Below are 12407 nucleotides of genomic sequence, written 5' to 3'. Positions count from 1 at the left end.
CACGAAGCACCTGAAGATAAACTTAAGACTGTCTTAAATATAAGATCCAACTATGAATACCGGCCTCAGACTGGTGTTATGCCCGTACCGATTACGGATTAAGATTGGATTGTAATTTTACCAATCAAAGCAAGGTTCATCAAACTCAAGTTTAGTGAATCTTGCTCTGGCGAAATTTTAATTCAATCTCAATCGGACTTTATGCATGCGTTGTACGACGAATATTATCAGACTGGGATAGGGAATTTCAAGGGTCCCTAAATTTTTCTCTAGACAATCTTGAAATTCTCTAACTGCCAATCGGCACATCCGATAAATTCGTAGTTCGACGCATCCTCAATGAGTAAACATCGATGTTTCAAACATCAATGATTTCGTCGATCCCTATTTCACTCAAACTTATTTCATCAGTGGGCCTGTTTTGTTATGAAATGGAAAAAAAAAAACAGTATGACAGAAAGTACGATTCTCAGCAGTATTTTTGTTTTATTTTATTCTTCTTTGTTACTTAGAATGCATAAATATATAAAAATACTATAAAATGCATATAAGAGATACACGTATATTTATATTTTATACATCCGGCTATATATGTTAAATGAAACAATATATTAAACGAGATGATGACAGATTTCACAAAAATAATCGCGTCTGACTTTTGTATAAAGTTGGACGTATCGAGTATCCGATTTAATGGGAGATTTCATCATCGGAATGTATTCGATGACGTTACAACTCGCAGAATTCATGAAATATGACTTCCCAAGTTACCCATGTCGTAACATATTTTGTACAGTTTGTTCTTTCGTCGATTTGTAACAATATATGAAAGAGATAATTTTTTATATTCTATATAGATAATTACTTCTTTCGACAAAAATCGAAGGGAGGAAAAGAGCAAAAGGGATTCTTACAATTGTTTGTGAGAAATCGCGGTTTTTATAGAAACGAATCCTTAATGTAGTTGGTCCGTAAATTGATTTTCTTTGAAATCTCCTCAAATTTTAACAACATATTAATAAAAACACAATGTACATATATGTAAGATTAGAAGAAGACTGACCATATCGAAGCTGAGATAATTGAAATCAAAGTTAGCATTATTTACATGTATCGCAGAAATCTACGGTTTCTGATACAACGTTTTTAATTCTAGCAAACAAACTATTCTTACAGTTGTAATGGAAAACCAGGAGACCATAAAAGAGACTTGTATAGATAATAAAGAAAAAAATTACAAAACCATTTAATTTTCCAGAAATGGATATGTAAAATGCACGCAATTTCTGATAACGGTTGAAGTATACGACAGCTAAGGCCTATGTCGGAACACAGCCGATGGTCTAATGAGGAGAAAGATTAATCGTAAAGATTAGACAAAAATTGTACGAGTTATATCTCACTTCTGAATTAGATATCCTTTTAAAGGCAGAATGGTCAAATATAACCTTCTATAAAGATCTATGATCAATACTTAAAAATGTAAGAAATACCGAAAAATACGGAAAAATCCGATGATCATTTCTTTAGTAACGTACATTCATGTGCGTCTATCGGTACACACACCTATATATATATATATATATATATATATATATATATATATAATATATTCACAGCCATATAACACGGGCAGTCCCAACCAAAAATATGCGTCATAGTACGGAAAACGATGATTATTTTGAATCTTTTAAACATTGTATGAATTTGATTGATATTCTCTTGCTACCTATACAGCATAAATGTTCCAAGGGACACATCCCAGAGACGTTTCAGAGATATTGAACATCTCAACGATGATCTTTTTAACATTTATGCTATATATCATGTTTATAATCATTTAGCACAAATTTGTCGAATTTCTTCTCTATTGTATCAACCATTACTACTTTCTAATAGTACTTTTACGGACTAACTACCTTAAAGAATCACATACGATATCCAACGATTTCTCATAGACTCTCTCACAATGTCTCTTGCACATCGTCCGCGGCGGTATTAACAATACCATCTTTGTTTACGGATAATTTATGACGTCCTAGACGGCTACGAAGTTTCCTGAACAATTGTGGAATGACGATGTTGTTGTAGCACGCCATACCGATTAAAAGAATCGTGAAACCGATGAGCTGCAATGAGAGAAGTGAATTTTATAAGACTGGTCCTCTTTCTGGAAAACCTTTCGTTCCATACAGCACACTTTGTCCGATAGACGCCGTGTAGACGTCCTTAGGACGTACTATTTGGGATGTCCCTTGGATGTCTCATACCTGCACATAATAGAAAACCTGCCATCCAACTGCTAAAGAAAAGGCCCAGATTATAATCGTGCGAACACTGTCTAATATCATTCTTGTTGTAGCACTCATTTCCTTGGTAACGCTAATACCGGCATAATTGAAAAAGGCAATACTGAATATTATGCCTGCAACATAAAATATAGCGTGACAAAAGCCGGTGTTAATTGCATAATAAGAGGAATAGACTGACCGATAATAGCTGCCAATAATTTGCCGCTATTTCCAATTTGTATAAAAGCATCCACGCTGGCCTCGAGTGTGCCGCGTGAATTGTCTGCGAATGGTGGCAATACTTTAATATAATTGAGAGGGATCATGGCGAGAGACATGCCGATAAATCCAAAAATACCTACAAAAGGAATAAATGTATAGAGAATATTCTGCTTATACAGAATTACATCTCTCAAAATCTAAAAGAATTTTTAGACAATTTGAGAAGAGAAATCCCTTAGTGTTCAGGCTGAACAAGCACATAATGTACTAACCCTCCCATCCGATAGCTTGTAACGCAGGTATGTCCTGTTCTCCCACATATTTTTCTTCCACAACCATTTGAACAGCCGTTATTACCTGCATTTTTGCGACTTGAAGATTCATCATATTACGCGAGAGATTTAGCAATATATGATAGTGAAGATTACAAACAACATACAGTAGTAGACCAATAGTAGTAGAGCAATACCTGAGCAAATATAATAAGCAAGTCTCCAGTGAGCACCGAGTTGGTATTCATATTGGTGCTTTCCGCCAATATATCGCTAACGCCAACACATGCTAAACCAACTATAACAAAAAAGATGCCTATCCATTCTCGAGCTACCAATTTCCTGTGAAGAAATGCAACAGAGAATATTCCTGTAAAAACAATCACTGCTCCACGTAACATTTGGAAGCTGCTTGCATAAGTCATGTTCAGGCCAATGTACATTATAGATGTTGCAAACATATCGCATAGGGCAGGTATCAATAAGATAAAAGGATTGAAAATTCTGGACCCCTTGGTGAGTACATTACTATCTACAGAACCATCCTGCAAATAAGTCAATACGATAATCAGTACGGCTCTTGATTCTCGAGGAATGAAAGATGGAGATACCTACGCCTCGTCGATTGTAATAACGATAGAAAATTTTGAACGCTACAAAACAAAGAAACTCTCCGAAGAACATGAAAGTTGATTGCATGAATGGGTGATTGAAATGTCTAATTTGTCCATCCTCACCAACCACCTCTTGTTGGTCCGCGAATCTAAAAACAAATTTCAGTTAAAATCTTAATATCTGTGATAACAAGAGTTTAAAGTATGATTTTAGTTTTTCACAAATTTCGATGAAAATGCGATGCTTGTTCAGCAAATAAACGAATTAATGCGGGTTTTGCGAGAAGTCGAAATTTCGCGCACAGTTCCCATTATGGCGCATGCTCTCACGTACATGACAAGTCTTGTAACCTCAAGAAATTTCTCTTTATTCTTCTTTTAACAATCAATCGCTCTTGTTATATTGTTCAGCAATCATATTAACTCTTCAGGTATTGTTTTGTGCGAGGAAGCACCGAACGAATGTGGTTTCATCAAAACTTGCGAGCCGTGAGAGTTTACCGATTGATCCTCGTTGACTCGGTTTAATTTCTTTACGTGCAATTTTTTCTTCTCTGTACCAATAATAATTATACTTACTTGACCGATAGAGTATTAAACGAGCCTGTAATCACTTGAAGTACAGCTAATATACGTTGGTAGTTCGTCCACGCCATTGTTGCGAAGACAATGGCTTATGGTAAGTAGCAGCCGAGATGACCAAATTGATAACACCTTATCTCAATTGACACTCGATGATTAAATTTCTGTTTTTTTTTTACACAAGTATGCAAAGTCCTGTCCGATGATGAAGTAAAAGACAATATTTTGAATATCGCAAATATCTTGGACCGTTCTACTCGTGCCAATGGCGACTGAGCATATCTCGTCACGAGGGCTGCACAGAAGTAATTGTGCAAAATATCTGGGTAAAATCAATTCTCATCTTTATCTTTTTTATCGGTCTATTGATATTTTATCGGTCTATTATGATCTGACAATAGTATGAGGAACTTTCTTATAAAATGTGCTGAAATAAGTGGCAACAGTCCTATTGAAATGATAGTACAGGTTAAGGTCCTGCGTACAATAGAAGTATGTTAGGAATTAAAAATAAGAATTAAGAACAGTGCTCATTTATATCCTTTTTATCGGTCTGTTATTATCTGACAATAGCATGAGGAACTTTCTCATTAGATTGTGCTGAAATAAGTGGCAACAATCCTATTAAAATGATAGTACAGGTCCTGCGCACAATGGAAATATATTAGGAATTAAAAATGAGAATTAAGAATAGTGCGATTAATGCGCAATGGAGAAAAGAGTGAAATATAAAAATTATGTCACACAGCTGTTCACCTCATTCTGTTATGTGAAAATAATTCCCATGTCTAATAATTTATTTTTATTCCTAATATATGTTCTATTATTCTTAAGGCCTGATAATTCAACAATCTGGTACAAACCGACAGAAATGATGGTATCGCCACCATATGAATTGTTTTGAAGCCAAGACATGGAAATTGTGAATTAAGTCGACATAAAATGACAATTTTATTTTTGCATTTTATGTTTGCATTTGTTTAACATTGAACATTTGACTGCATATAAGCGTGATTGTACTTTAGTATGCGCGTACCTTCCGAATTTTCCTACATCTATATAAACACGGGTGGCAAGTGTACACGTACAGTATGTACATACATGCTCGGTGATATTAAACGAAAAAAAACTCATAAATATTATGTATATATATATATATATTTTTTTTTCTTTTAATAACATACAGCATAGTCTACTTTCTTTGCAAGTTGTATTTGAGTTGTGCACAAGATTAATAACATCGTGATACGTTCCCACGGCTTATAATCTATAACGATACCAACGATAGTTTCGATTAAAAAATCGTGTTAGTTAATTAGTTTCCAAGCAAACATCGGACGATCGCCATCCGCTAAAACTTTCTGCTAATAGTAAAGCAAAAAATGCACACTATGGAATGCGTTTGATAACCATTTCGAGTAGAATTGTTTCAAATTTGTACCCAAATAGACTATAATTGCGTGTCAGGGACGCGTCGTGTTAAAGAATTCTTGCAATCGTCCGATTTGACGCCCTCTCCCCGATTATTTGGGTGATTGCTAAAAAGAAATTTCGAGAGCTAATACAAAAAAATATCTCCTCTGAAAAATGAGAGGTGCTGCTCTTCTACGTGCGTAGCACGCGTGCACATCGAGACACCTGCTTCTCCGCGTCTTTGTTCACACTGTATCCATCTTCCAGTCTTCAAACATAATTGTAACGACATTTAACATTGCGTTATTCGGTCATCTTTAATTGTACTGCTCGGGTAGCACGTAAGAAATGTCATCCCACGGATGACGGTAGAGACCTTGCTTTAATCTCTTCTGGTCCATGTAGTGACCTAAAAAAGAGAAAATTAGTAACACACGTATATGCAAATTAATAACATATGCTGCTGCATGCTTACCGATAAACCCAATGCTCCGGCCAAGGACAAACAAGCTATTTATGGCACCTATTTCGATATATTCCTGCGCCTCTTCTCTCGTAAAAGTACCACTGTTTCGTAGCATGTCGACGAAAGCACAGGCGATAATACCGTCCACATTAAGAATTAAATTAGGCTTCTTGCTGGTCGTGATCTTCTCAACCTCCAGCGCGTACTCAACCAAGGGTTTCGCCGGGAAGTTCTCCAACACGTACTCCTTGATGAGCTTGACGCGCATGTCCGGATTATTGATGGACTTGACACGATGACCGATGCCCATGATCAGCTTGCCCTTTTTGCGCGTATTATTGACAAATTCTTGCGGATGTAGACCGGCGTCGTACGCCTCGGAAAACATACGAGCCGCGCCGTCTAAGGCACCGCCAAAACGATCACCCTGCAATTAACAAGCGTCCTTGGGATCGTACGCCGACAGTCAGAAAAAGATTGCGAAATTTCGGAACCAATGGGGGAGTACTTCTTCTACCGTAGAGATCTTTTTGTGACCGATCATATATGCATAGTTTCCACTTACGATAGTGAGGAGTCCTGAGACGAGAGAGCTGACTAAATCTTTGCCAGCGCGCGCGCAAACGATCGTATTGTGAGCTCCGGAAACAGCCGGGCCATGATCGGCCGTTAACATGAGCGACATTTCGAGGAACTTGCAGTAAGTTGGGGGTAAGCAACGCTGAAACCAGAGAAGCGAGACGACGCCACCGATGCCGACGTTTTGCTTCAATACCTCAGTTACAGGCATACCGGCGTATAACAGCTCCTGTCCGCGTTCGTCGCAAATCGACGTCATAAATGACGCTGGTTTACGTATCAAGCCGAGCTCCTGTTCGAAATATACACGAGAAAAATTAATCGACGGCTCAAGATAATTCATGATGCGAGAGAGAACTCACTCGGGCCCAATTGTAATCCATCGGCACTGTCGGCGGTGGAACTTCGGGTTCCGGTACTATCGTGCCATCTTTCACCAACTGTTCGTAAACGGTTTGTATGAGATCGCCGAGATTGTCGAAATTGTCCGGGACGTATGCGCCGGCAGCCTGCAACGCCGCGTTTTTCGCAGAAGCAGTCTCAAGATTGGTATGCGCGATGGAACCAGCGTGGCCGAACTGAACTTCAGAACTGAACATACTGGCGCAAGTGCCGATGCACCAAGCTACCAACGGCTTGGTGATCCTGCCTGTTTTCAATGCTTCGCACACTTCGTACTCTTCGACGCCACCGACCTCTCCGAGCAATATTATCAGTTTCGCCTCCGAGTCGTTTTGATATCGCATTATGTGATCCATGAAAGTGGTTCCCGGATAACGATCCCCACCGATTGCGACACCTTCCAGTACGCCATTGGAAGCTTTCGAGATTATATTATTTAACTCGTTCGACATTCCACCGGATCGAGAAACATAAGCGACACTGAAAATGACTCTCCGTCAGTCTCGCACGTTTATTACGAGCAAGTGTCGCCGCTATATTACCTGCCGGGCCTGTACAACTTGCTATGAAGTATATTGTCCATCATTCCACCGGTATTGCCGATCTTGAAGCAACCCGGCTTCACACCTCCCACAGTCGCCGGCCCGATGATTGTCACATTCTTTCGTTGCGCCGTTAAAATCAGTTTTCTAGTCATATTTTCAGGTATACCTTCCGCGATTATAGCGATCGTCCTAATTTGGGGAAACTGCAGCGTTTCCATGGTGCTTTCGTAAGCAGATCTTAAAGAGGCAAACGTGACCATTACATCGGCGTCCTTGTGCTTAGTCATAGCGTCTTTCATTTGTTTATAAACAGGAATGAGAACCTAGTGAGAAAAGGGCGGAAACGATATTTTACTACTATGGTATACTGATATTCATTCACAATATTATAGTCGACGATCAAATATCGTACACATGCGATAAGCGCGTTCTCAACCCGAAGACTCACCTCCTTGTGACCCCAATAAAATTTTTGCTTATGATCGCCGGTGAAAGGATAAACGATAGCAGCAACGGACGGCTCAGATCTTCGGCAAACGAAATCGAAATCCAACATGCTCTGTACAGCTCTCGTTTGCATGCCCCAAATGATGGATTTCGTTTTATCGTTGAAAAGTTGTCTGTCGTCGGCTGAATCTACTGTATCTGCGGTCTTTAGTTTAGGCTGCTCTAATGGGGAATGCGAATTACTTTTGGATGACGAAGATGACGGCCCGATGTCTTGGCCCGAAGGTAACAAAAAGTTGGCGGTTGAAAATTCTTGAGCTTCTGGATCGGGAATTGGTTTCTTCCCTAGCGCCATAGCGCATATAGCAGTCATATGTGTCTCGGGACCGAATACATGAACGGGAATTCCTAGGCGTCTGCCAACTTCCCGTATTATCCTGTTCAAACATAATTTCATATTAGTATCTTGCAGATAAATAGCGAGAAATCTCTTTCCCAAGTAATACCTCAAGCCCTCTTGATAATTAGGTCCGGCTCTTCTTACAAAAATTTTTATACTGTACTCCACCAATTTAGGTTGATATTCCTGGAGAGCCTTAACAATGCCTTTAAATGTCGCGGCTACGTTGGTAAAATTGGCGATTCCACCTCCTATAATAAGTACTTTCCCGTCGGTACGCTTCTCTTTCGTCATTAAACTCAGTATCGTCTTTGCGTATTCGTAAGTTTGTTGTTCGCTGGGCGCGCCAGAGTACTCGCCGTAATTGGCCAGCTCATCGGCTGCACCCAAGTCGCAAATCGTATCCGAATATATCACGGACGCACCTGTAAAATTCCATCTAAAACGTTATTCAGCTACACGTAGAGAGCCGTGAAACGATAGGAGATATACTGCACTCGTCCTGCCGCGGTGTACCTACCACCACCGGCAACCATCGTCCATATGCGACCGTTCGGATTGAGAATCGTTAGCTTCAGACTGGCGCCGGATTTGGCATCCAAATCGGCAATGTACGCTTCCTCCGGGTAAGCGTCCCTCCCAAATGGCGGTGGATAGTCGATTTCTCCCCAGTCGGGTCTACATATGAAATCCGCCGTGGTGTCCAGCTTGGCCGCCAGGTCAAGTACATAAATCGCTGTATCCGTTACCACGAGCGGATTAATCTCCAAATATGTAAAATATAAATTAACGTAAAACTTGTAGAGAGATTCGATGAATTCGGCGATCACCCTATAATTAAGAAGGAAAAGAAATGCAACATGTATTATAGTAGAAGCATTCACGATGATTAAATGTCATTACGCTTTTTTATCGTCCATCACATTCGTCAGAAGCTTATCGATCAATGTTGATCGATCGGGTAACTCGTCGCCAACCGGAATGTCTAATTTTAAAGCCTTAGCATCAACATCACCGATATCGACGCCTCCTTGGTGATGAAATAATATCGTATCAGCTTTACGATGAGAATAGATACAGACGTAAGCTTCTTCTTCCTGCAATTACAAGCTGTTATAAACAAAATGGTTCCTCAATTTCTCAGCCGAATGACTTTCCTTCTTTTTTGCTGTTGTAATTTGAGATATGCTTTTCACAAATATATAGTACAAAAAATGGCCAAGAAGATGCCCAAATAACGATCACAATGGGTTTATATCTATTCTGTAGAAGCAATAAGATAAACTCACTGGTTTGTGCGGCACGAACGGCTCGATTATAAATGTTTTCAACTTTCCAGTCGCCTTGCCTACGCGTTGCTCCTTGTTCATGCGTTGCGAAACCCATTCTTGTACTATAGACAAATCCGCATTTACCTTGATCAATCCGAGTTTCCCCCTGCGTTTGATCAACTGATCCGGTTTAACTACTAGTCTCTCTGTTTTAAGCCACGAATGTTCGCTGGCGACGTCGGTCCAATTTATATTTTCCGTAATAGGTACAAATCTGCACTTTGCTACTTTTGTTCCAGGAGGAAATTTGCGATTGATCAGATCTTTTCCAGTTACCTCTCGAATCGCCTTTGCTGCCATTTTTTCCAAATGCCTATCAACAAATCAATAATCAAATGAGACAGATGATTGCATTGTGTGTGTTGGATAAAAACTATCCGACATTTATACTATCAATTTCTAGTTCTCCCACGTCCTTTATTACACACAATTTATCTTGTTTGCTCTTGTTATTTTTTGTATAAATATCATGTTATGTATCTTAGATTAATGGAATATTGATGATTTTTCCTTACGAATAGAGATGATTTATCGTGTTTAAATTTTGATAGATTAAGAAATGCATAAGAGAATTCTACATAAGGAAGAGTACAATATATTACGATCAAATGTTGCAACACACATATTTCGTTGAAATTTATACCGGACAAGATGTATCTAGCAAGATTTCCGACATTCAACTTACACGAGACGAGAGATGTAATTATTACTTGTAACATGTAGCACACATTATAAATCGCGACACACTTTGTGTTAAATTTAATACCTTCAAACGTGTTCGACGAAACGCGAAAACTTGCTGTTTTTTTTTCCCTTGCTGTTCACTCGTTCGTTCGTCGGCTACCAACTGAGCTCTTTCAATGCGACACCGCGATTTGTAGCATCGTGTCTCTTCGCGTGATATCGCAAGATATATCGTATGATTTTACGAAGATCTTTTTATGTTGTGTATTCTCTTTCTTCGTCTATCTCATATACCTACGTGAGCACGTTTTACAGATATCATTTCAGAATATATCAACGCTCGCGAAAAAATATTCCAATCATTTTTTTTTTCTTTGGTGCGCAACCTTATTTGGTGTTTATGAGTAATATTACAATTCCATTTATAAAACATCAGAAAGTTTCTTTTTTCGCATATATTGTGCGTAACGTGTAATTTTAAATTCGGGAAAGAGAATGGGGCNGGGGGGGGGGGGAGAGAGAGAGAGAGAGAGAGAGACCGATGAACATGAATATAGACTCGTCGTTGAAATTTAATGTATCCATAATATGATCAGCTATGTATTAAACATTGTTCACAATCGTATCTTGTGTCACAATATAGTCTTGCTGAATGAATTATCATACAGTACACACGTGATTTCTTATACAGATTCTCTTTACGTCATCAGCACGTAGAGTGCACCACATGAGGATACGTTACGTGTTACAGATGTACGATAAGTGACTGAGAGAAACCAAGAGTCGAAAAACCAAGAGACTCAGACAAAATATAAAATAATAGCCTCTTGATCATACGCACGCGCATTATTATTCCCCTGATAAAAAGAAAGGATGCATAAAATCATATGCAATAAAATCATATGCTAAAATATGTAATAAAAAAAGCTGCAGAGAAGTGAACGCAGAATATGCTTCAGTTCGACGGAGCGACCTTCGAATATTATCTACCTGTAAACGATAAGAAACTGGAAGGAAGACGAAATGCAACGTTTCTCTTTTTTTTCGTGTTGTACGGTTACGTTTTGTGCGGTTAAAATTATGAAACATACATGACCACACACGACGGTTGCGTAAAAGATTAGCATTGTAGATGACACGATGGGCAAGACCTAGATTCATACTTTTGATATAATTTATATTTCTCGATATTAATTCATCTCCCATATCATCTCGTTTTGAAAACTTTCGACATTAATATAATCCGTCTATTTTTCCATCTATTCTCTGTGTGTTCAATTGCGTATCTGCAAAGAGAAAGGACACAGAGAAGAAGAATCGAAGATACTCTCTCTCTCTCTCTCTTTCATTTCTCGAGCGATTGCAAGCAATCGTAGACACACACGATGTTGCGTATTTTACCGTAAATATGATTCCCGGAGAGATGGTCCGCGTAATACGTTGATCAATGTTGCAATAACGTAACGCGCGACAAGCATTAAACTTGCAAAAAGATACATTTTCGTTCGTTATAATCGGAATAATTCGGAAATTCCGTTATTACACTTGTGACGTGTATTCCACGCGTTAAAAAGAAGAATGAGATAACGTGACTACATCCGTACGAAACGTCGCGCGAAACGTCAACAGCGCGCGCCAAGTGAAAGGGCGAATTCGCTGCTAACGGAACATCAAAGAGGTTAATCATGTGTCGTGCACACCCGCCATTGTAATCGACTGTAATGTGTTATCGGCCGATTAGTCATTTAGATTGATACTTACACACCACAAACGACGCGGCTGGCTCTACAACGGTGAAACTTTCACAAATCTTAAGCGGACACTCCGAGGCACATCCACTCACTCGCACCGCCATAAAAAGATTGCTCGAAATTTTTCTCTCGACTGCGTCGCGAGTATTGCCACAATACCGGAGCGAAATACAACAGCGGAGGCATCTTGGCTCAGTCAAGTCGGAAGCAAGTTGACGCGACATCGCGATCACATGCCGATCTCGGGACAATCGTTGTGAATCAATCGAGCGTTTCTCTACGGAGAAATTGAGAAATTTCAACTTCATCTCGTCTGTTTTAAAAACGTCAAATTTCGCGCTTTCACGTTGGCTATGTACAGGCGCCACTGTTGCAAGTGACGTCATATCGAACGATCGTGTTTCCTAG

At 39.3% G+C, this 12407-nt stretch overlaps 2 protein-coding genes and 1 long non-coding RNA gene across 5 annotated transcripts; 1 reads left to right on the top strand and 2 right to left on the bottom strand.

The window, feature by feature from the left end:
• Positions 1-476: 476 nt before the first annotated feature.
• LOC106743344 (solute carrier family 35 member F6) lies at positions 477-4289 on the bottom strand. Its single transcript, XM_014617103.1, has 7 exons — positions 3979-4289; positions 3401-3548; positions 2983-3330; positions 2786-2870; positions 2491-2649; positions 2271-2425; positions 477-2129 (listed from the first exon to the last, which is right to left on the bottom strand). The coding sequence occupies exons 1-7, from the start codon at positions 4053-4055 to the stop codon at positions 1965-1967; spliced, it is 1137 nt and encodes a 378-aa protein (XP_014472589.1). The 5' UTR covers positions 4056-4289; the 3' UTR covers positions 477-1964.
• LOC106743345 lies at positions 4241-5385 on the top strand. The gene is made up of 2 exons (XR_001374356.1): positions 4241-4307; positions 4816-5385. It is a non-coding gene; the product is annotated as an uncharacterized LOC106743345 (long non-coding RNA).
• On the bottom strand, positions 5119-12155 carry LOC106743343 (ATP-citrate synthase). 3 transcript variants are annotated; one of them, XM_014617100.1, is made up of 12 exons: positions 12010-12155; positions 10331-10542; positions 9523-9877; positions 9137-9330; positions 8754-9064; positions 8340-8658; positions 7835-8270; positions 7384-7709; positions 6802-7321; positions 6426-6731; positions 5870-6287; positions 5119-5803 (listed from the first exon to the last, which is right to left on the bottom strand). In XM_014617100.1, exons 3-12 carry the CDS (start codon positions 9862-9864, stop codon positions 5712-5714), a joined length of 3264 nt encoding a protein of 1087 aa, XP_014472586.1. In that variant the 5' UTR covers positions 9865-9877; positions 10331-10542; positions 12010-12155; the 3' UTR covers positions 5119-5711. The 3 variants fall into 3 exon arrangements, with proteins under 3 accessions (XP_014472586.1, XP_014472587.1, XP_014472588.1); XM_014617101.1 differs by lacking the exon at positions 12010-12155 and adding an exon at positions 11650-11979; XM_014617102.1 differs by lacking the exon at positions 10331-10542.
• Between the last annotated feature and the right edge of the window lie 252 nt (positions 12156-12407).

Source organism: Dinoponera quadriceps, unplaced genomic scaffold (assembly GCF_001313825.1).
Source record: "Dinoponera quadriceps isolate SergipeBrazil2010 unplaced genomic scaffold, ASM131382v1 scaffold616, whole genome shotgun sequence".
Taxonomy (NCBI): Eukaryota; Metazoa; Arthropoda; class Insecta; order Hymenoptera; family Formicidae; genus Dinoponera; species Dinoponera quadriceps.
Note: the sequence above shows the minus strand (reverse complement) of the source record. Positions and strands in the feature narration are given on the sequence as shown.

Excerpts from the sequence above, each read along its gene's own strand:
- LOC106743344 (XM_014617103.1), bottom strand. The coding sequence starts at position 4,055 with ATGGCGTGGACGAACTACCAACGTATATTAGCTGTACTTCAAGTGATT. Across the intron at positions 3,549-3,978 it reads TTTAATACTCTATCGGTCAA|ATTCGCGGACCAACAAGAGG; the intron begins GTAAGTATAATT and ends ATTTGTTTTTAG. Across the intron at positions 2,650-2,785 it reads ACAAGCTATCGGATGGGAGG|GTATTTTTGGATTTATCGGC; the intron begins GTTAGTACATTA and ends TTCCTTTTGTAG.
- LOC106743343 (XM_014617100.1), bottom strand. The coding sequence starts at position 9,864 with ATGGCAGCAAAGGCGATTCGAGAGGTAACTGGAAAAGATCTGATCAAT. Across the intron at positions 9,065-9,136 it reads GTGATGGACGATAAAAAAGC|GGTGATCGCCGAATTCATCG; the intron begins GTAATGACATTT and ends TCTTAATTATAG. Across the intron at positions 7,710-7,834 it reads TTTATTGGGGTCACAAGGAG|GTTCTCATTCCTGTTTATAA; the intron begins GTGAGTCTTCGG and ends TTTTCTCACTAG.